The sequence below is a fragment of the Euprymna scolopes genome, chromosome 38 (genome assembly GCF_053919585.1).
Source record: "Euprymna scolopes isolate OS-2025 chromosome 38, ASM5391958v1, whole genome shotgun sequence".
Taxonomy (NCBI): domain Eukaryota; kingdom Metazoa; phylum Mollusca; class Cephalopoda; order Sepiida; family Sepiolidae; genus Euprymna; species Euprymna scolopes.
The window spans coordinates 48,543,190-48,569,215 of record NC_136519.1 but is presented as its reverse complement, the minus strand read 5'-3'; the positions used below and the strand labels follow the sequence as shown (position 1 = coordinate 48,569,215).

At 26.7% G+C, this 26,026-nt stretch overlaps 1 protein-coding gene across 1 annotated transcript in view; it reads right to left on the bottom strand.

Moving 5' to 3' along the window:
- Window positions 1–6,561: 6,561 nt before the first annotated feature.
- LOC145263137 (diacylglycerol kinase zeta-like) overlaps window positions 6,562–26,026 on the bottom strand; it is a 1,403,365-nt gene continuing 1,383,900 nt past the window's right edge. Inside the window, exon 28 of the mRNA XM_080120103.1 lies at window positions 6,562–6,671. Coding sequence (XP_079976229.1) covers window positions 6,619–6,671 — 53 coding nt within the window. The 3' untranslated portion in view covers window positions 6,562–6,618. The remainder of the gene's footprint in view (window positions 6,672–26,026) is intronic.

The window sequence follows — 26,026 nt, the reverse complement described above, 5'->3', positions numbered from 1 at the left end:
AAGAACATGCCCACAAGCCAATTTTATACCCTGTCAGGGTACTTTTAGCAGCTCCTCCTTAAATGCGTCAACAGTACTCCATCTTAACACATATTTGTGCCTTATACGGGTAGACGATTGTGTCAGAGGAGTAAGATACCTTCTGGAGCAATCTCTAACTCACCAAAAGTTGGAATTACCCCCCCCCCCTTTCATGTTACTCTTTTAAATTAAAGATGATATTTCATTATGTACACAACGATACGGAAGTATAAAAAAAGAAACAGTTATATTGACCATATTAACAATAATTTATAGCTCTTCTATAAACAAATAAGCATGTATTCATGTAATCTATTCAAGCAATCAAAAAAGCAGAAATCATTATTTATAATAAAATAAATGCTGATACAAAATCTAAAAAAAAAAAAAAAGAAGCTGATTGAAGCGGATTTATTTCTAGTAGGTAGTCCTTTAAGAATAACCCCCATTCAACTAATCGCCATCAAAAGAAGTAGTAATGCTAGAATTAAAGTGACATTCATTTGCTTATCTATTATTATTATTAACAACTCACTAGGAGTTCTCAAATAGGTCACATCAATGATTGCTCACTGATAATAACCAGCAGTGTTCCTTAGAGTCCGAGTGATTTCCAGTAATCTACACTCTTTTCGAGAACCACTGCAAATGATTTTGTATTATCGCAACAGCCGCTTACCATTGCTTTCCTGCTGGCAACAATCATTGGTTTTTATCTGGGTTGGGTAGTAATAAGCTTCCATAGAGTCAGTGTACTCTCTCCATACTCAAAACATGGTCTGTTTAACCGTAACACATACCGCCACTTTGTGTCTGAATGAATGTGGAAATAATATCAACTAAAAAGGATATCCCACACTCTTCAAAGCTTCCAAATTGCAGACCTTCCCACCGAATATATTTTAAGGTCAGGTTTGGGGAGTGAGTATTACTTTATAGTGTTGTGCCCAGAACAAATTCTATTTAACCCACAGATGAACTCTGACAGTACCACTTGGGGATTAGAGAAGAGCTGGGTGTAATATTGAATATAAGATTACTCCACCATGCACCACTGCCAAATTTGTGGCTTACCACTTGGTGCAGTTGTAAATCATACTTAGAACATACTATTTAAATATACATGTGACCCTGGCACGTGACTCCACACTACAAAACGGCCGCATAATTGGGGGTTTACTATTGGATGTAGTTGAAAATCATATTCAAAGCATAGTCTCTTTAACCTTTTAGATGAGACCCTAATAGGTATCGCCACTTGGAGGGGTTAGAAAGGATTTTGAAGTAATATTGACTAAAAGGTAACTACATTTTCTGGCATTAACAATCTGAGTGAGAGTGGACCGCAGAGTAACGGGAATGCGGAGATGACGTCACACTTTTGACCTTTGGACTTCTGAAGAGCCCCTAAATTTAGACTTCGTCATTGGTTGTAGTTTAAAGTCATACCCAGGACCGTTTTTTTGGGAGTGTGTGTGTGTGTGGGGGGGGTGACAGGGAATCTTGGCTAGGAGCAAAGTGTAGTATCTGTTTTATTACTACAATTTACTTTTTTTTCTACTACTTTTCTGTTTTCACTCAATGTAGTCAGTGAAAATGAAATTCTTTTAATTTTGATTTCTGTTCAAGTCCTGAGTGCCCTTTTTGGGAAACTGGATTTTCACTCCCTCTCCCACATTCAAAACAGACCATGTGTTTAATTTTGATCCCGTTGGGGGTGGGGAGGCAATTAAATAGAGACAAAACTTGGTTAGTTGATACAGATGGGAAACGAAACAAAGGATAATATAAAGTAAAAGAAAAAGATAGAAAAAGCTGGAAAAGATGGATTTTGAAGTGGTTACGATTAGGGTTAGCCTAGGTTGTGGACCGCTTCACTAAGGGCGTTCAGAGTAGGTTTTAATCAGGGGAGGTAATTCACTAAAAACCCGCTTTCAATAGCTATTTTAAATAAAAAAAAATAAATAAATAAAGCATACAAACACACAAAAACGATCAATAATAAAATTAAAGTGTGGGTCTTTTTTTTTATGAGCAAATATACAAAAAGAAAAATTCACAACCTATTTATTTGATGAGCTTTTGGTTGGATTCTAAAGTACTTTTTTTTTTTATAATTTTTCGATAAATCTTTTCTTTTTCTTACAAAAGCTGTTATATATGATTTTAGTATTATTGTTTTCTTCATAGGTTTCAGAAATATTTACAATAAGACAACATTTACTGTACATTGTAAATATATGCCGTCATCCACCCCCCACCCTCAAATAACATACACACATAAAAAAACACTCATTGGATCAAATAAAACGTTACCATGGCATCACTGCAATATTTTATTTAAAATATGTTCAACAGAAACCTTGAAACCTTTACAGAATTAAAAATAAGACACAACTACAAAAAAAAAAAAAAAAAACGGTTTAAAAACAATAATAATGTTTTCACCTAAAATGAGTTGGTTTAAAATATCACCAATCTTCACAAGCCCTGATTTATTTCGCCTAAAAATTAGTCTCTTCAGTTTAAACACACAAATCAGGATGAGTGGAACTGCTCACATCTGAGGCAAGGTGTTGTTTTTACAATTAAGGAGGGAGTACAGATTTTAATTCCTTAGATCCAGTGGAATTCTATGGTTTTATGGCCTCTGATGAGTAAAGGAGTCTGTCAAGTCCTTGTATGAATGGGGTCTCTTCCTACACCTTTAACACATCCAATGTTAGTTATTATCAATTAAGTATACCAACAGGCCAATTGTATATATATAATTAGATGATTATAATATTTATTTTAATGGGTTTTTTTTCATCTAAAAGGTCAACTAGAATATACACTATGCCACAAGCATTGTAAAAGTACTGTAGTCTGCTTATTCCTTTTTTCTTGTCAACCAATCATATGTTCCTATTTGCATACAAGTTTACATGTTTTTTTCAATTGAGATATAATAGGTTATATTATTTTTTTGTTTAGATAATATTAACAGGGTTACCGGCCGTTGCCCAGAGTAAAAGTGTAACATATTGCTATTAAAACTTCTATCTGTTTCCTCCTCCCACCACGCTAATGCTCCCCTACCTAGCCCATTCCTCTCTCTGGACATACACATAACTTTCCTTAATATAGATTCCTCAAGAAATGAGTCGGCACAAGAGAAGTAACTCCTTGATAAAAAGTGAGAGCTACTTCCCTAAGTACATAAAATCGCTTAAAAAAAACAACAAATCCTTTTCCCAGCTCCTAACGAAATCTGTGTCAGCTTAGAATAAAATAAATGAATAGTGTTATTATTTTTCCTGGGCAACGCTGATCCAGAATATACCGTTTGTGGGTGTTTGGTTTATAGTTTCGGACTCTCAGCAGGACATAAAAACGCACATGCACAGACAACTTCCCTGTATATAATAGATAATCTATCAAAAAAGTCTACGAAAAAAGAAAATGCTATGAGGGGAAAAAATTTTATACAAAATTAATTTGGAGGGACATTTTGCCTTTTATATTCCCACAATTTATCATCACAAAAGTTAATTTAATTATATAACTTATATTTAGAAATAAGCAAGAAAAAAAAAACATAGCAAGACTTTTCATACTATATACAGAAGTAAAAGATCTGAAGACTCATAGAAAACTGGAAATTATCAACAAAAGGAGTTTTTCTGGCTAGTCAATTTTGTTTCAGTGATAGAACGGAAATATCTGGGAATGTAAAACTATGTTGAGAAATTATATTTCGTAAATACTCGGGATAATCAGAGAAGGCATTAAGACTAATCCAATAAAATTCTGCTATCACACACACACACACACACACACACACACACACACACACACACACACACACACACACACGTATATATCTGTTTACTTTGATCAACGTTTTTTCTTACTAAATCATTTTCCATTCCAAGAAAAAAATCTTTCCAAATTTTTTCTGAGGAATATATTTTTTGTCACTGAAGAGTTGTTTAGTGGTGTTCCACTATTTAAAGAAACACGTGTAAGACATATTTCATTAAAATATAAATAAAATATTATGAGTGATAATTAAATACACCTTCTGAGTTTGGAATGTTGACTAATGACATTATATATATATATATATATATATATATATATATATATATATATATATATATATATATATATATATATATATAAAGAGAGAGAGAGAGAATGATACATGTGTGAAGGTGAGAGCAATTTCTATAGAAAATCTATAGAGAGCTCTATGTGTAGTAGAGTAAAAAGAAAAGTTAAAAGAAAAAAAAATATAAAAACTTGGTCTAATGTCATAAATTATTTCAACCTGGAAATAAGAGGAAACTCTGCGTCTTTAGAGTGAGCCATCTTCTTACAAATGAGCTATTGAGAGACTCACTTGTGGTTCTCTAAAAGGTAACAAGGATTTACAATACCAGGAATCATGAACAATCCCCTTTTTAAATTACTGATGTCCATATTCATTTGCCGCCTTACAAGGATCGATCCAGACACAAGGTTCGTATTTAATATGAGGAAAATCGTTTTCTCAAAAAGGGGAACTCAGAAGTGAGACAAAAATAAAAACTGCCTCAGTCTAGAGGGATTTCTCCTTCACTGACCGACGACAGAAAAGACGCATTGTAGTACTACACATATACTACACTTTGCTCCTAGCCAAAAAGCCAGAGAATTAGACACAACAGACAGAGATATTTCCTATTAAATTGCCTCCCTACAAGGGCAGACTTTGACACAAAGTTAGTTTTTAATGTGAGAAAAATCAAGCTTTCCCAAAAAGGGGAATTAAGGATAGAGACAAAAAAAAAAAAAAAGATTGCCTCAGTCTAGCAAGATTTTTCTTTCACCAACTGAGGACAGAAAAGATAAAATATAGTATTAGACAGATACTACACTTTACTCTTTGTTAAAAATTTACTGATGTCTTTGGTAACCAAGAATCGTGTATGTGTGTGTGTGTGCATTTTATATGTTTCTTTTTGAAAAGAAATATCTTTTTATTGTATCTGAAAGTTATGCTTTTTTATTATTTCTCCAGGGTTTTTAATGAAACTCCATTCTTTGTGTGGGAGGTGGGGAGATAATATTCTTCAGATTTGATCCATGAAAAGTTTGAAAAAGTTGGAAGGTCTCATAAACGTAGCCATTTTTTATGAGCTTGAATAAAGCTAACATTTTTGGGGAGAAAAAGATTTAAAAAAAAAATGGAAAAAAAAAAGTTTATCTGGTGATTTTATTATAACGGCTATTTTTTTTTTTTTTTTTAAAGGATTTAGATAAATTTAGTCATTAAGAAAATAAAAGTGTGTTAATAAAAATATAAGACGTGGCAATTGTTTTTTTTTTTTGCTTTTTTTTTGCTTTTTGTCTCTAAAGGTTAGTATGAGTGGAGAGGAAAAAGTAAAATTTACAAAAACAGGAAGAATTAAAATAAAAATAAAAAAGTATGTTCATTAAAAATAGAACAAAATATAATAAAACCCAACAAAATTTGAGATACAATGAATATTTTTTCATATTTTTTAAGGAAGAACAAAATAATAAAAAAAAAGTTTCTTCTTTACATCATCACAGCATCTGTGTAGATATAATCGGTTTTCTTTTACTTTATGGAACTTCATACTTTGTTACAATATCTTTCTATATATTAAGAAGGCAGTTATATCTTTGAATCTGTGTTTTTTTTTTGTTTTTTACATAAAAATTATTAAAATAAATAAAATTCAATCGCCTCCATACAAAAATTTAGCACGTTCTTAAAATTTATTTCCCAACATAAGTACGTTTTAGGTTTTAAATTAATTTGTGGTCATTTTTTTTTTTTTAAATATGCAAGGTGATAAATGAAATCCTTATAGTCGTAATAGAAAATTAAAACCGAATAAAAAAAAATTAACCTATAAGACACATATTTCTGCTTCGAAAAAAGCTGACTTTAAATTGAGGTGCGTCTTTATGGTATAGAAATGGGAATTGTAGTACTACCAATAAATCAAAATTAATTTTAGCAAGTATATTTAGTAGTATGTTAAAATATTAGCATTCACTCATACTATAAATATTAAGATGCACTCCAATTTGTCTTCTTTTTTTAAGTGTGTTTTATGGGTTGAAAATAAAAGCAGAGTATAATTCTTCATGACATTATAAGATTAAAAAAAAAAAAAAAACACAATTGCGACATTAAATTAAAAAAATATCCCAAAGAAAAAAAAAAAAGTACCCTATAACTGCTGTTAGACTTGACAAAGAAAGGGATTTTTTTTAATTTTTTGCTCTGTTTTCCTGAATGGGTCAGTATTTTGGTAATTTTTCATACTTCCATTTTTTTTATTTCCTTTCTCCTTCAGTTTTTTTTTTTTTTGCTTTAAAAGAGCATTCTGCTGCAATTATCATTGCTGGAACATACTATCATCTGGCCAGAGTCATGTTGTTAGTAACCACAGCAGACAGTGACCAGCCAGGTATGGACGTATTTGACCAAGAGGGTTACTTATTATGAAATAAAGGAACCAGCCCCATGAGCATGAGTTTCTTTTTTTTGTTTTTGAACACTACAATACCAGTTGCAGGTTTTTTTCTTTCTCTCTATACAGCCGTCTCCTGATCTTCCGACACAACCAGCTGAAAGTGTTCTTTACCTGCAAAAAATAAAAAAATAAATAAAAAAATAAATAATAATGAAAAATAATACAAATAAAGAAAAGAAAGATTGATTAATATATATATTCTGTTGTTAAAAAAACAAAAACAAATAAAAAAACAAATTAAGAAACTCCTGTTACCAACCGCTGAACACCATATTACTATTTTTATATTTTTAAAAATTTCTGTAAGAATCACTGTTCACATTACAAAAAATAAAATGTGCATATACTATTTTAAAACTGGTAAACATTAATAAAAAGTGATGTTTCCAGGTCATTCATCGTCACGCCAAAATACCAGCTGGCATGCTATTGTATACAAACACAGACAGAACTTGATGAACGCGAGATTATATATATATATATATATATATATATATATATATATATATATATATATATATATATATATATATATAGAGAGAGAGAGAGAGAGAGAGAGAGAGAGACTATTGCAAGACTTTCTCTAGATGAATGAAATTAAGGAAACAAAACACCAGTACAAATATTTGAAATTATATTTTTGATTTTCAAATATTTGTACTGGTGTTTTGTTTTATTAATTTCATTTATCCAGAGGAAGTCTTGCAATAAAAAGGAAACGTTGATAAACACATAAGTTGGTTTGTTCCTTTTTTATCTCACTATTTCGTCGGAATACTATTTCCATTATTCTCATATATATATATATATTCTCATATATATATATTTCCATTATTCTCATATATATATATATATTCTCATATATATATATATATATATATTTCCTTACAATTCCTTGAAGTTGTTTTTTCTTAGTAAAAAGAGTAGTTGAAAAAAAAAAAAAAAATAATAATTCCTCTGCAATTATCATCTCTTTTTCCTTTTTTTTTATTGCAATTAATCAAAAGTGACCTTTTCAGGACATTCATCGTCAAACCCAAATATCGGCTGACGTAATATTGTAAACAAGTTGCGTTTTATGTGTGTGTGTGTGTGTGTATATATATATATATATATATATATATATATATATATATATATATATATATATATATATATATATATATATAATATACTTCGCAATTAACGCCCAAATTCTTGTATAAAAAATGGAAGTAATCACTTAGTAAAATAGAGTTATCTCCCATGAACTAACGACAACGATTGCCAAAGCGTTTGGCGTTATGGAAAATATACGGGGGAAAAAAACAAACAAACAAAAAAAAACATTAAAGAAAGAAATATGTCGATGTATTTAGTATAATACTCTTAGGCGGCCCGTCGTTGCCTGGTTGAAAAATACGCTTGAATATTATACTTTAATTAATGCAGATTTCGTATTTATTATTATAGAACCAATTCTTTATTGATTATTATATTGGATCTAATAAATAGTAGTGATTTCAAAAGTTTAAAAAAAAAAATACTGCGCCATCAGCTACAGTTATTTTTATAAAAGTTAAAAATATTTATTATAATTGTATATGTACCTATTTACTATGCCTCCCCACGGGACAGAGTTAGACACCAGGGTCGTTTTTTAACGTGGAGAAAAGGTACAAAAATAAAAATTGTCTCAGTCGTGAAGGATTTCTCCTCCACCGAAAGAGAACAAGAAAATGAAGTGCAGCACTGCAGCATCTGAAGAACAGATACTACACTTTGATCTTGACCAAAAGGAGTTATGTAAAAGAGTTACCTGCTCCTGATACAGAAAGTTATCTCCTTCGACACGAGAAATATTAAGGGAGTTCTCTCCCCTGATAACTTTATAAAGATGACAGATTGGGAGCAGCCATTTGCTTTTTAAGTTGATCTCGGCAACGAGGTTGAGGAGATATTTTTCCAACTTTACAATAATATTGCTTGAAGAAACAGGTTGTCGAAATTAATGCATTATGATATGCTTTGCCTCATTTTTAAAGTACCGTTATGACAGCCTAAAGATATAAATAAACATTTACTCTCCTTTGCCCCGTTAAAAGGTGGCTTAGTTCTGAGCTTTGAATCATGTGACTGGCAAAACAATCATTTTTTGCATACTGATTATTCCCGGAAAAGGATAGAATACGTGTGTGTGTGTGTGTGTGTGTGTGTGTGTGTATATATATATTACATAGGTGTGTGTGTGTGTATATATATATATATATATATAGGCATCACCACTTAACAAGGCCCAGATGCCACTCGAGGATACAGTTTACAGTTATATAAAATGCACTTTGTGTGTCTGGCAGTGTTCTTAGATAGGTTTTTGGACTGCCTCCAATGATTACTATAAATTGATAATCGAAAAAAAAAATCATTAAATATGGAACAGTGTCTGATTTGGACTAAAGTTACAACTTTTACACAGTCTAATATCATAAGTGCATTTGAGAAGTTTTATCACTGCAAAAACAAATGTGTCCAGCATATAAAATTAACAGTGGGTTCTTTGATATGACAGGGGTGCGTTCGAAATTAATGTTTCTGTTTAAAGCACAATTGCATCATGATATTTGACATTTTAAATTAAAATTCAAGCCATTATCACCGCACAACCAGTAAGGCCAGGCATATAAAATCAACAGTAGGTTCTTTGATGTGACAGGGGTGCGTTCAAAATAAATGTTTTTGTTTAGAGCACAACTGGAGTATGATACTTGACTTTTGCATTTCAAATTTAAATTCAAACCATTGTATAAAAAATAATTTTATAAAATCAACAGTAGGTTCTTTGATGTGACAGGGGTGCATTCGAAATAAATGTTTTTGTTTAGAGCACAACCGGAGTATGATACTTGACTTTTGACTTTTGCATCTTAAATTTAAATTAAAACCATTATATAAAAAATAATTTTATAAAATAAATAGTAGGTTCTCCACAGTGCAATATAGACTCCAACGTATTGTGGATTCTGTCACTGTGGGGAGGCATGTGAGTTTCCTCCCAGTGCATCGATGCAACAAGATTTGATTGAAAAATAGTGACCTTCACTGATTTCAATAGCAATAAAAAAATATGGGAGTGTGAAACATCTGTTGATAATCATTTAATCCCAAGCAACAATAAGTAACCGTACTAGTATATATATATATACATATATGTATCGTATATATATATATCATATACATATATATCGTATATATATATTATATATATCATCGTATATATCGTATATATATATATATATATATATATATATATATATATATATATATCATAATTATAGCATATATATATATCATATATATCATATATATATCGTATACATATATATCGTATATATATATATCATATATATATCGTATATATATGTCATATATATATATATCATGTATATATATATATCATATATATATATCGTGTATATATATATATATATCATATATATATATCGTATATATATATATATCATATATATATATCGTGTATACATATATATATATATATATCATATATATATATCGTGTATATATATATATCATATATATATATATATCGTGTGTGTATATATATATATATATATATCATGTATATATATATCATATATATATATATATCATATACATATCGTATATATATATATCGTGTATATATATATATATCATATATATCATATATATATATCATATATATATATCGTGTATATATATATCATATATATATATCGTATATATATATATATAGTGTATATATATATATCATATATATATCGTATATATATATATATATATATCGTGTATATATATATCATATATATATCGTATATATATATATCATATATATATAAAAAATATATGGTATACATATATCATATATATATATATCTTATATATATCATATAAATATATATTATATATATATCATATGTATCATATATCATATATATCATATATATCGTATATATATATCATATATCATATATATCGTATATATATATCATATATATATCGTATATATATATCATATATATATATATCGTATATATATATCATATATATATATATATCGTATATATATATTTATCGTATATATATATATCATATATATATATATATCGTATATATATTATATATATATATCATATATATATCGTATATATATTATATATATATATATCATATGTATATATATCATATATATATATCATATAAATATACCATATATATATATCGTATATATATTATGTATATATATATCATATATATATATATCATTAATATATCGTGTATATATATATATATATATATCATATATATATATCTAAATATATCATATATACAGTGATGATCATATTTATTGGCACGGTAAAATAAAAGTTAAATTTTGTCTAATAAATTCTAAAAAAGGGATTAAATTAAAGAAAATAACAAAGTATATTATGTATTTTTAACTGGCCTTTCCGATGCAGCAATCGGATTTTAGAAAAAATAAATAACAAAGGAACAACAAACATAATTGCAAAAAACCCTTGTTCAAAATTATTGGCACGATTTATTTAATAATCAATTGTATAGCCTTTGGCCTTGATTACCTTCCTCAGTCGCTTTTCATAGTTTACAACCAAGTTGTTGCACTCTTCAGTAGTAATTTTAGCCCACTCTTCCTGACAATAATCCTCCAATTGAATAAGATTCTTAGGCTTCCTTTGCATTACCCTCAATTTTAATGTTCTCAATAAATTTTCAATTGGATTAAGGTCTGGGCTTTGTGATGGCCACTCCAAAACATTAATATGATTGTCCTCAAGCCATTTCTTAGTCAGTTTAGCCGAATGCTTTGGGTCATTATCTTGCATGAACCACCAACGACGACCAAGTGAGAGCTCTTTAGCAGAGTCTTTCAGGTTTTCATCCAATATTTTAACATAATCTTCCTTTTTTATGCTACCTGTGACCTTAACAAGTCGCCCTGGTCCAGAGGCAGCAAAGGATCCCCAAAACATCAAACTGCCTCCACCGTGCTTCACTGTGGGTATGGTGTTCTTAGGCAGGAAAGCTTCGCCAGATTTTCTGTAAATATAAGACACTTTATTATGGCCAAATAACTCTATTTTCGTTTCGTCAGTCCATAGAACACGTTTCCAGAATGCAACATCTTTATCAATATGACGTTTTGCAAAGGCTAGCCTTGCTTTCAGGTGCATAGGCTTCAATAAGGGAGTCTTTCTCGGACGACATGCTTTTAAACCAGCTCTCTTCAAAACTCTACCAACTGTATGTCGAGATACATTCACTCCAGAGGTGCTCTGTTCATCAACAATCTCCCCAACAGAGATCCTTGGGTTTTGTTTTACTTGTCGAACAATTTTCCGTTCATCTCTTGGGGAAAGAATCCTTTTTCTCCCTCTACCCTCTAAACTCATAACGTGGCCTTGCGATTTGAACTTGTTTATTATGGCTCTAACAGTGGATTTGGGAAGGTTTAGCTTCTTTGAAATCTTATCATAGCCCTCCCCATTGGTATGGCATGCTACAACAAGCTTCCTGACGTCTTCGCTGTGTTCCTTAGTTTTAACCATGGCGATTGAAAATTATAATTTAGTCACTTATAATAGTTTAAATAAATCGCTATCTAAAAATTATCTGAAAAAAAATTATTCACTGAATTAGCGTTAAACAAGCATAATATGGCTATAAAAAAGTTCAGAAAGCACGTAAACCGGAAATTGATTGATATTATACTGATACTAAAAGAAAAACAAAGCCGTGCCAATAATTTTGAACAAGGGTTTTTTGCAATTATGTTTGTTGTTCCTTTGTTATTTATTTTTTCTAAAATCCGATTGCTGCATCGGAAAGGCCAGTTAAAAATACATAATATACTTTGTTATTTTCTTTAATTTAATCCCTTTTTTAGAATTTATTAGACAAAATTTAACTTTTATTTTACCGTGCCAATAAATATGATCATCACTGTATATATATATATACCATATATATCGTGTATATATATACCATATATATCGTATATATATATCATATATATATATATCATATATATATATATCATATATATATCATATATATATATATCATATACATATATATATCATATATATATATATCATATACATATGTATATCATATATATCATATACATATATATATCATATATATATATCATATATATATATCATATATATATATCATATATATATCATATATATATGACATATATATATATATCATATGTATATATATTATATATAGTTATTATATATATCATATGTATATATATCATACTTATATATATCATATATTTAAATATATATCATGTATTTATCGTATATATATACATCATATATATATATCATACTTATATATATCATATATTTAAATATATATCATGTATTTATCGTATATATATACATCATATATATATATATATCATAACATATATATCATATATATATATCATATAATATATATCTATATATATCATATATATATCTTATACATATATCATATACATATATCATATATATATATATAACTAAACATATCTATCATATATATATATATCTAAATATATCTATCATATATATATCTATATATATATAGATATCATATATATCTATCATATATCTATCTATCTATATATATATATATATATGTATCTATATCATATATATCAATATCTATATATCTATCATATATATATATATATACATATATATCATATATATATATATGTATCTATATCATATATATCAATATCTATATATCTATCATATATATATATATATACATATATATCATATATATATATATGTATCTATATCATATATATCAATATATATATATCATATATATATATATATATATCTATCATATATATATATCTATATCTATCATATATATATATCTATATCATATATATATATATCTATATCTATCATATATATCTATATATATCATATACATATATATATCATATATATACATGTATATGTATATTATATCATATATATAATATCTATATATAATACATGATATATATACATACCATATATATATATATATCATATATCATGTATCTATATATATATATATCATGTATCTATATATATATATATATCATATATATATCATATATCTATATATATATCATATATCTATATATATATCATATATATATATCATATATCATATATATATCATATATATATCATGTATCATATATATATCATATATATATATATCATATGTATATATATCATATAACATCTATGTATATATCATATATATATATCATACATATATATCATATATATATCATATATATATCATATATATGCTATATATATATCATATATTTATAATATATATTGTATATATAATATATATATATTATATATCATATATATATTATATCATATATATATTATATCCTATATATATATCTAAATATATTATATATATCATATATATGTTATATATATCATAGATATTATATATCATATATATATATTATATCATATATATATTATATATATCATATATATATATTATATATATAATACATATATTATATATATCATATATATATTATATATATAATACATATATTATATATATCATATATATTATATATCATATATAGATAATATATATATATCATATATATATTATATACATCACATACATATAATACATATCATATATATATATTATATATCATAAATACTATATATATATTATATATATCCTATATATAATACATATATTATATATATCATATATATTATATATCATATATAGATATTATATATATATCATATATATATTATATATATCATATACATATAATACATATCATATATATATATTATATATCATAAATACTATATATATATTATATATATCATATATATATTATATATATGATATATATATATGATATATATATATATCTATATATATAATATATCTATAGATTATATATATCATATATTTATATACATATATATATCATATATATATATTATATGATATATATCATATATATGTCATATATATATGATATATATAATATATGTATATATCATATAAATATGATATATATATCATAATTATATTTATGATATATATTATATATATCATCTATATATATCATATATATATTATATATATATGATATATATATCATATATATATCATATATATATGTACCGTATATATATACCATGTATATATAATATATATATATGAAACATATACGTACATCATATATATATCATATATATGTCATATATAAATATATCATATATGATATATATAGGATATATATATATATATCATATATATATTATATATATATATAATATATATATCATATATATACATCACATATGATATATATATGATATATATATCACATATATATGTATCATCTATATATAATATATATATCTCATATATAAATATCATATATATATCATATATATATACATCATATATATATCATATGAATATACTTATATATATATCATATATATCATATATACATATATTTATCATATATATATCATATATATCATATATATATCATATATAGATCATATATATATCATATATATATTTCATATATATGTATATATATTATATACACACATATATATGATATATATATATGATATATATATATATTATATATATATAATATCTACATTATATATAGCATATATACATTATATATATTACATATATCATGTATACATTACATATATCCTATATATGTTACATATATCATATGTATTATATATATCATATATATTATATATATCATATATATATTATATATATACATTATATATCATATATATTATATATATAATATATATATATATCATGTATATATATTATATATCATATATATTATATATATAATATATATTATATATATATATCAGATATATAATGTATATATATCATATATATATATCTTATATATTATATATATATCATATATATATTATATATATATATCATATATATATCATATATCATATATATATATAATATATATCTTATATATCATATATATATCATATATCATATATCATATGTATATAATATATATATATGATATATATATATAAAACATTTATATATCATATGTATATATATATTTATTATATATATATCATATATAACATATATATATCATATATATATGTATATATCATATAAATATATGTAACATATATATATATATCATATATATATCATATATATATGTATATATTATATAATTATATGTAACATATATATATATCATATATATATATCATATATATACATCATATATATATATCATATAAATATACTCATATATATCATATATATATCATATATACATATATATATCATATATATATATATATATCATATATATATATCATATATATATATATATATCTCATATATAGATCATATATATTTCATATATATGTATATATATATTATATATACACATATATATGATATATATATGATATATATTATATATATATATGATATATATATTATATATATCATATCTATATTATATATAGCATATATACATTATATATATTACATATAGCATATATACATTATATATATTACATATATCATATATACATTACATATATTACATATATATACATTACATATATCATATATATATATTACATATATCATATATATATATTACATATATATATATATTATATATCATATATATATATATATTATTTATATCATATATATCTTATATATATCATATATATATATTATATATATCATATATATATATATTATATATATCATATATATATATTATATATATCATATCATATATTATATATATCATATATATATATCATGTATATATATTATGTATCATATATATATATCATGTATATATATTATATATCATATATATATATCATGTATATATATTATATATCATATATATTATATATATCATATATATTTTATATATATATATACTATATATATCATATATATCATATATCATATATATATCATATATATTATATATATATCATATATATATCATATATCATACATATATCATATGTATATATGATATAATATATATATATATATGAAACATTTATATATCATATGTATATATATATTATATATATATCATATATATATGTATATATCATATAAATATATGTAACATATATATATCATATATACATCATATATATACATTATTTATATTATATATATGTATCATATATATCATATATATATCATATATCCATATATATCATATAAATATATCATATATCTATATATATATATATCTATATATATTATATATATCATATATATATCATATATCTATATATGTGTATATATATCATATATATATCATATATATATTCATATATATCATATATATATCATATACATATCATATATATCATATATATATGATATATATATCATATATATATATCATATATATGTATATATATCATATATGTGTATATATATATCATATGTGTATATATATATATCATATATATGTATATATATTTCATATATATGTATATAAATCATATATATGTATATAAATCATATATATGTATATAAATCATATATATGTATATATATATCATATATATCTATATATATCATATATATGTATATAAATCATATATATGTATATATATATCATATATATCTATATATATATCATATATATCTATATATATCATATATATATATATCATATATATATATATATATATGATATATATATATCATATATATATCATATATATATCATATATATATATCATATATATGTATATATATATCATATATATCTATATATATCATATATATCATATATATATATATCATATACATATATCATATATATATCATATATATATATCATATATATATCATATATATATCATATATATATATCATATATATATATTATATATATATATATATATCATATATATATATATATATCATATATATATCATATATATCATATATATATCATATATATATATCATATATATATCATATATATATATATCATATATATATCATATATATATATCATATATATATCATATATATATATCATATATATATGTATATATATAGATATATATATCATATATATATCATATAGATATATATATCATATATATATCATATATATATATCATATATATATCATATATATATATATCATATATATATATATATATCATATATATATATATATATATATATATATATATTAGTTTTTTGAGTATTGATCATAATAGAGAATCCGCAAAATTTTGAATGTAAGTCTAATTTCTGATACCAAAAACGATTCCTTTGATTGTACTTTTTTGTTTGTTTTCATTTAAAACTTAATTTTCCATCGCTGATACTAATGATAAAATAATAAATGTCTATTGATTTAAAACAACCAGTTAAATTTAATCCATAGATTTCCCCCTCCCGACACACAAATATTTGTTTGTATTTGCAAAAATATGTGTACAGATATTATAGGGGTGTTAACTGGAAATTAAAACAAGAAAACTACAACTCTATAGCAATATACATTTAACAATGTAAAAAGAATTGGAAATTGTATTGAAATCAGAAATTAAAAACGGAATTGGGAAGAATATTGGAATCGCTCCATCACCAATATATATATATATAGCCACACTGATGAGTTGTGATACAACGCAACGCTACTGTATGTGGATGACACACAGATATATAAGAAAATAGAAAAACGAACATTAAAACTTATCTGAAAAATTAAGCGGGGGGGGGGGGGTACCCGAGCGGTGGGGGGGGGGGCGTAATCAAAACATCGAAAAAAAACTAACGTAAGGCAAACGAACGATGTTAAATATAAAAATCGAAAAAACATAAAGAAAACAGAAAACGAAGTTAAAACTAAACCCCCCCCCAAAAAAAAAACACGTGAAAAAAAGCCTGTTTCGATATTAAAATTTAAAAAATCGGTAGGTACCCGGGTGTTTTTGGGTGTGTGTGGTCGGTCGGGGGTGGGGGTGTTTATGAAAATCTAAGAATAAGCAAAGTAAAAAGAAAACCCAGAAAAACGAACGTTACGTGAGAAATGGCTTAAAATAACCCTGCTTCAATATTTTAATTTAAAAAATCGAAAAAAAAAGACATCTCACACCACGATTCGAGCCCAAAACATGTAGATAATGACCCAACGCTTTAACCAACTGAGCTAAGACGACGTACATGAAATTGTGTCAGTTCTTCAACTATTTAAAGTAAATCAGGTCATGACGTCATCTGACGCATGCGTAGAACCGATCTCGTCATGAGAGGACGGTTTTTGTTGACCACCCCCCTGTAAAAAAAATGTTGATTTCAGGGTGAAAAAATGAACATTTTTGGCCAATTTTTCGATATTTTTCGGGCGAAGGATGGTGCTTCAATATGATACCAAGTTTGTGAATTTTTGTACTGTTTGTCGAAAGTTTTTAGCGGACACACAAACACACATACATACACACATTTTCGCTTTTATATATATAGACTAGCGTTGCCTGAGTGTTTGGAGGTGTGTGTGTGTGTGTGTGTGTGTGTGTGTGTGTGTGTGTGTGTGTGTGTGTGTTGGGGGGGGAGGTTGATCAAAACAACCCTGTTTAAAAAAAAAAACATTGGCCGAGTGTTTGGAGGTGTAAAAGAAAAAAAAAGTTTTATTAGAAAGGTAGGCGATGAAAGCAAGTTTAATTTATTTGGAAATGATGGAAAAAAATAATGTAAAGAGACGTATTGGTGGAAGATTAAGCGCAAAGTGTACTAAGAAAACTGTCAAATTTGGGGGCGGAAGCGTCATGGTATTTGGAATGTTTTCTAATTAAGGTACAATGCCTCTTGCGCAGATCTATAAAAACATTGTTCAAGATCATGTTGTGCCAATCATACAGAATTCAGGTTTCGGTAGGGCTACCTTTATGCAAGATAATGCTCCATATCACAAGGTAAAGGTGGTAATGAGTTACCTTAGCGAGCAAGATTTTGAAATTATGAATTGCCCACCGCAAAGTCCTGACTTAAATCCGGTAGAAAATTTTTGAAAGACGTTAAGAGTGAAAGTTATGGAAAGAAATCCCACTAACACGGAGGATTTGTGGGTAAAGCTTCAGGAAGAATGGTCTAAAATTAGTATCAAGGATTTTCAAGAACTGATTTTGTTCTTGTAGTCAAAGATGTGCAGCTGTCATTGAGAGCAAGGGCTCATTTATTGTACATGTATTTTTATTGTCTTTTGGCTGTTTACATTGTTTTTTTTTCAATTTTGTCCCTTCCTTTTGGACGTTCCTATTTTGAAAATAAATAAATAATTGTTATAATTCTTTTTCTATCCTTTGCAAATGATTCAAATTGTAGTATGTTATTATGGATGATAACAAATACCAGTTGTCAAAATTTCAGCTTTTCACAGTTGTTATTTCTAACACATATTAGGTTTTAAAATTTTGTCCCTTAGTTTTGGATGCTACTATATATATATATATATATATATATATATATATATATATATATATATATATATATATATATAAAGACAAGATGATCTGAATTCAGAGTCAAAACGACAAAAGGTAAATAAGTGTATAACTACTCCTTATAAAGAAGAGTATATGACTTTCACACCAGTCACTGTGAATATTGCAGACATAAAATAAGCTCAATAGCGGGGCATAGTCCTCTAGAGTGAAACATGATAAAAGGTGGGGGTAAATTTAATGTATTAGGGTTTTTTTTTGTTTTTTTTTTAAATTCAATTTTCACACCAAACAAGGCACAGTGCCACTTTGAAGCAGGGGGCTACTATTAGGGACTTAATTAGTGAGTGAGGGGGTGCCGGACAAGTAGTTGCTAAGGGGTCAAAATTAAAATAAAACGTTGACCATGTCCAGGCAGAAGTCGACTATCTTCATTTCTTTCTGCGCATGCACTGATCAACAGTTATAATTTAAACAACGTTTTTTTTTTTGTAGCAGTTTTTGTATACGTGTGGATTTAGGTTATATGCTAGCAGACAAGGCTCGAAAGCTGTATGTTTTAGTTTCAATTCTAGCTGATGGCAGCCAAATCATTTTTATTTTGTTTTTAGCTTTCTCGAAAGAATAAGTCTTACTCAGTCATTTGTAAACGTTGCATGAGCCGGCACCATGGTAAAACGGCAAAAACTTGATTACTCTGCGAGACAATCTATTGTAAAGATACACAAGGAAAAGCAGTATCAAGGATTTTCAAGAACTGATTTTGTTCTTGTAGTCGAAGATGTGCAGCTGTCATTGGGAGCAAGGGCTCATTTATTGTACGTGTATTTTTATTGTTTTTTGGCTGTTTACATTGTTTTTTTTTTTCAATTTTGTCCCTTCCTTTTGGACGTTCCAATTTTGAAAATAAATAAATAATTGTTATAATTCTTTTTCTATCCTTTGCAAATGATTCCAATTTTAGTATGTTATTATGGATTATAAGACCCATTTAGTACAATATAATAATCGATAGAAAATTGGCTTTATAATAAGAAATCCGATATCTTCATGAATAAAAATATAATATTTTACAAGCAGGCAACGTCGAGTGGCCTGTTAGTATATATAATCAGAATTTATTTTTTTAAATGGAAATTAATACTAACATTTATAGATTAATCCTATCCAGATAAAAATGCCCAATATTTGAGATAGAGCATCAGTATATGAAAGGAGTTAAATTTTGTCATTTATTGTTTGCAAACAAGGAATACAAGACAAAGTTAATTATTTCCATGTATTCAAGGGTTGAAAGAAAGTAATGTTCGAAACATTGAAGCTTTCAATTTTTGTACTCACCAGCAAAATTATCGCTAGTTTATATAAAATTCCTTTTGCTGTTTTCCTCTTATGAAAAAAGCCAAAACTTTGAAACTCTAAGGAATAAGGAAATAATTAACCTTATCTTGTCTTCATTTTGTGTGAAGACTAAATGTTACATATCATAATTTAGTTCATTTAACACTAGCGGGGAGCTTTGCCCAGATGTAAAATACGTTTAAATATATTTTAATTTGTCCAGATTTCGTATATATTATTATAGAGTCGTGATTTCAAAAGATAAAAAAAAAAGTATTTGGATGCCATCAGCTTGAATAGAAACCGAAACTGTAACATTCAAAGCTGGTGACGTTACCACTGTACCAATGTGAAGCGCATATAAACCGATCAAAAATTAAAAATAAAATAAGATGAATGTACAAAATGTATAATGATTTTTTTCTATTTGTACCCATTTTTGACCCCTTAAAAACTATTTTTAATGGCTAAAGACCCATAAAATAGCGGCCCGTAAAAAGCCCAATCATTTGAGGCCCCTAGCGCTGCTCTGCGACTTTTATCTTCAGTAGAGATAGAGTTTGAAAATATGAAGACAGACATATAGGCTTTTATATATTAGACTAGCGGGGGTACCCGGCGTTGCCCGGGTGTTTGTAGGTGTGTGTGGTGTTAAATAAAAAAGAACCCGGGGGGGGGGGGTAGGATCGAACCCGAAGCCCTGAGGCGAAGTTTGAAAATAAAATCAGCCAGCCAGAATGAGTTAGTGGAAGATTATATTATACTTTAAACACTTTTAACAACTTTAATATAAGGAAAAACATAATATAATAAAGTTAACATAAATTAACTACAGAAGAAATTTCTCAGCAATACATAAAAAAGCTGCCATTCAGTTGATTCATTACAGTATGAATACCAAGTTACTCAAATCGGACTATTTAATGGATTATATTACATCGAAAATAATGGATTACCATATATGCATGACTTGGATATTCAAAGATTTTATCTTCCAGCTTGGAATATGCTTAAAAAAACTGCAATTCATTCTGGAATTTACCATTATTCATTGCTTTGGATTTTATGACTGTTCTTGTATCTTCATCCATTCAACCATGGATTATCCTTTTTATACCATCATTTCGAATTTAATTTTCAATTTATGTACTAACTAGCGGGGGGTACCCGGCGTTGCCCGGAGGTTTGGAGGTGTGTGTGTGTGTGTGTTGGGGGGGAGAGTAGATAAAAACAACCCTGTTTAAAAAGAACAACAAAAAAAAAAAACGTTGGCCGGGTGTTTGGAGGTGTAAAAAAAAAAAGTTTTAGTAGAAAGGTAGGCTTGAACCCTGAACCTTTGACGCGGAGGTGGAAAGCAAATGGAAAAAAAGAACCCTGCGACCTAACCATCTCGATCACGGGAATAGATGAATTAATAAATGTGTTAAGTTGACGTTTATAAAGCGAAATTAAAAGGTGTGAGAACGTTAAGTCGCGTTATGTTTGACCTAGTTTTGCGCTGGAAGCAAGTTTCTGTTTTCCCCGCTATGCGGCGATCAAAAAACATCTCGAAAATAGCTTGTGAAAGTCGGGCAAATTAAAGATGGCTGCAACCAGAATTCCTTAGTCGTAGATATTATTATTTAGACAGCATATAAAAAGTTTTAAGAAGGACAGAGCCAACCAAATAGAATCACGGCCAAAAATGCCTTTTGTAGACATACACAAAAAGTGAACACACATACATACATACATACGTACACACATTTTCGCTTTTATATATATGGATAAGCAAAATTTATAATTACCTATATCTATTTTGTTAATAACATTTTATCCGATGAGATGAGCTAATTCATTGAAAATCCATGAATTAAGGAAACGCTTTAAAAATTATTTGTATTGTACTAGTTATTAAAAGTGTCAAACAATTATATATGTATATATAGTTGCCTGTCTAGCCACACTGATGAACTGTGAAACAGCGAAACACTGTATGTGGATGACTATATATATAATAGTGTTTGTGTGTACAACTCTCCTATAGCCCACATCACTGAACCGATCATGACCAAGCCTGGCATGATGATGTTCCCCATTCCTAGGGATGGTGCATAACATTTTTCATGGTTAAAGTCAAAGGCCATGTATGTATATATACTCTCCTACAGCCCACACCACTGGAGCGATCATGATCAAACCTGACATGATGAAGATCTCCGGCCTAGAGATGGTGCACACTATTTTAAGTCAAAAATTAAGATTGGGACTTTGCTAGTATATATATGGTCAATATATTTTATGCAATTGAGAAAAATAAACCTTCAATTTGATTAGTTATCTGTCTCTTGAGCAATTGCATCTTGAATATATTTGTAAAAATGGTTTAAACTGTTAAATGCGTTTATCTTTAATGTCAAGGTTATCTGTTTTCTTCCCATCGATTTTATTTGTACTAGCAATGACATTCAGCGTATTTTAGTGAACCACATCTTGTTCAAAAGTCACTGATATTTCCACAGAGGAAGGAACAAAACAAACAAAAATAATCTTTGATCCTGAGGCGATATTGAAAAATATAAAACGAAAAAAAAATATATATATATATATATCAATAAAAATTCATTTTCTAATTTTTTTTTTTTTTTTCGCTTTGTTAACTTTGTTAAAAATCAATAAGCAAAAATTCAGTAAATATTCCTTTATTTAGACTACAATTTATTTTCAAAAATTCTTGTTTCGGGCATTTTTGTATGTGTAAACCAAGTCTTAAGATTTCTTTATAAATAAATTTTGTTTGAAATAAGTGCGTAAACAGCATCGTCGTTGCTGGCAGCAACCAATACTTTCAACTTTCACAGAAATAAACAGGAAAATAATTAAAACCCAAAGAACTTTTGTACTCAAATTTAACTTGACTTCTAATTTAACTTAAAATACATTAAAAAATTAAAAAGTCACAATAGTAAATACATGTCAGCAATTTTTTACTTCTTAAAAAAGTATGTGCTATAAGTTTATGTGCTACTGACAAGCCACGGTGTTGCCATATCATAAAATGTTCTTGAATATGATATTTTACTTTATGCAGATTTTGTATTTATTGGTATAGAGCAAAGTCTCTATTGATTATTATATTGTACCCAATATATTGCAGTGATTTGACTAGTTAAAAAAATAACTTAGGTGCCATCAGCTAGAATCGTAATCAAAACATTTAGCTCTTCAACCTTAGTCGTTTCCATTTAAGCTATTATAAGATGAATAAGAAAATGTTAAAATTTAACTGACTTTAACGTATAAATATATATTTGCGATTTATGCCTGAAAAGTTCCAATTTTTTGCAATTTTGACTCCTTAGTATGTATTTTTACCGGCTAAAGACCAAATCGAATTTGTTCCACAGGTCCGAATTCCCTATATATCAGACAGACAAACAGGATCATTATATATATATATATATATATAGTGTGTGTGTGTAGAGAGAGAGATATTGTGATATTAAATAATTTCAATAAATAAATAAATTAATATGATATTGATAAACGACCTCCCTGGTAAAATTGTGTCCGAGATGGGTATATTTGCTGATGATACAACGCTCTATAACAGACACGAGGAGAAAACGAATGAACACATATCCAAGGCAATGGCAGAAAAATTAGAAAACGACTTCAAATCCATAGTAGAATGGAATCATAAATGGATGGTAACAGCTAATGCTACTAAGACTTAGCTTCTTTCCCTTTAACAATTGCAAAAAGCCTGCTTAATTACTGATAACCATTATTATTAATACCCTGCCTGAGAGCTCATCTTTAAAACTCCTAGGCATAAACAAGTAACATGAACTGGAACAAATGCCTTGAGGATATTGCAAAGGCTGCTGCAAAGAAGATGGGTTCCCTCTAGTGTGCTAGAAGATTTCTCACACCTGCAAGCATCCTATATCTTTGCAAAGCCACCATTCGTCCATGCATGGTGTACTGTTGCTATATCTGTGCTGATGCATCCACCACAAGTCACCCCCCTCCCTTACACCTGAAGAGCAAAGTTTCTTCTCGTGTGAAGATCAAAAAGTATGTGCAGAATTCTAGAATATCCAGTATGTTTTATGGAGTGATTCCGATTTCTGATTGGTCGGTAGCAGAGCATCTTCCATTTGATTGGTCAGTTCCTATCACCCCTGTTTATAAATAGAACCTTCCATTTTTTTTTTAATCATACCCTTCTTTATCATACTAAAAACATTGATTTCTAAAATATATCGCATGTTACCAGTGTCCTATTTATAGTAGAGTCGATATTTCACTTTCTAAATAAAATACCAATTGCCTTGTTCCTATCAATTTGTGTATTCTAACCCATTTTTAGTCATTACAGTTTCAACTCAATAGTAAAAAATCAGACAGTTTGCGAGTTAATGGGTTAAATAAATATCCTTCTATAGTTGGCTTTCTACGGGGGCAGAGTTAGATACGATGCTAGTTTTTAAAGTGTGGAAAATCCTC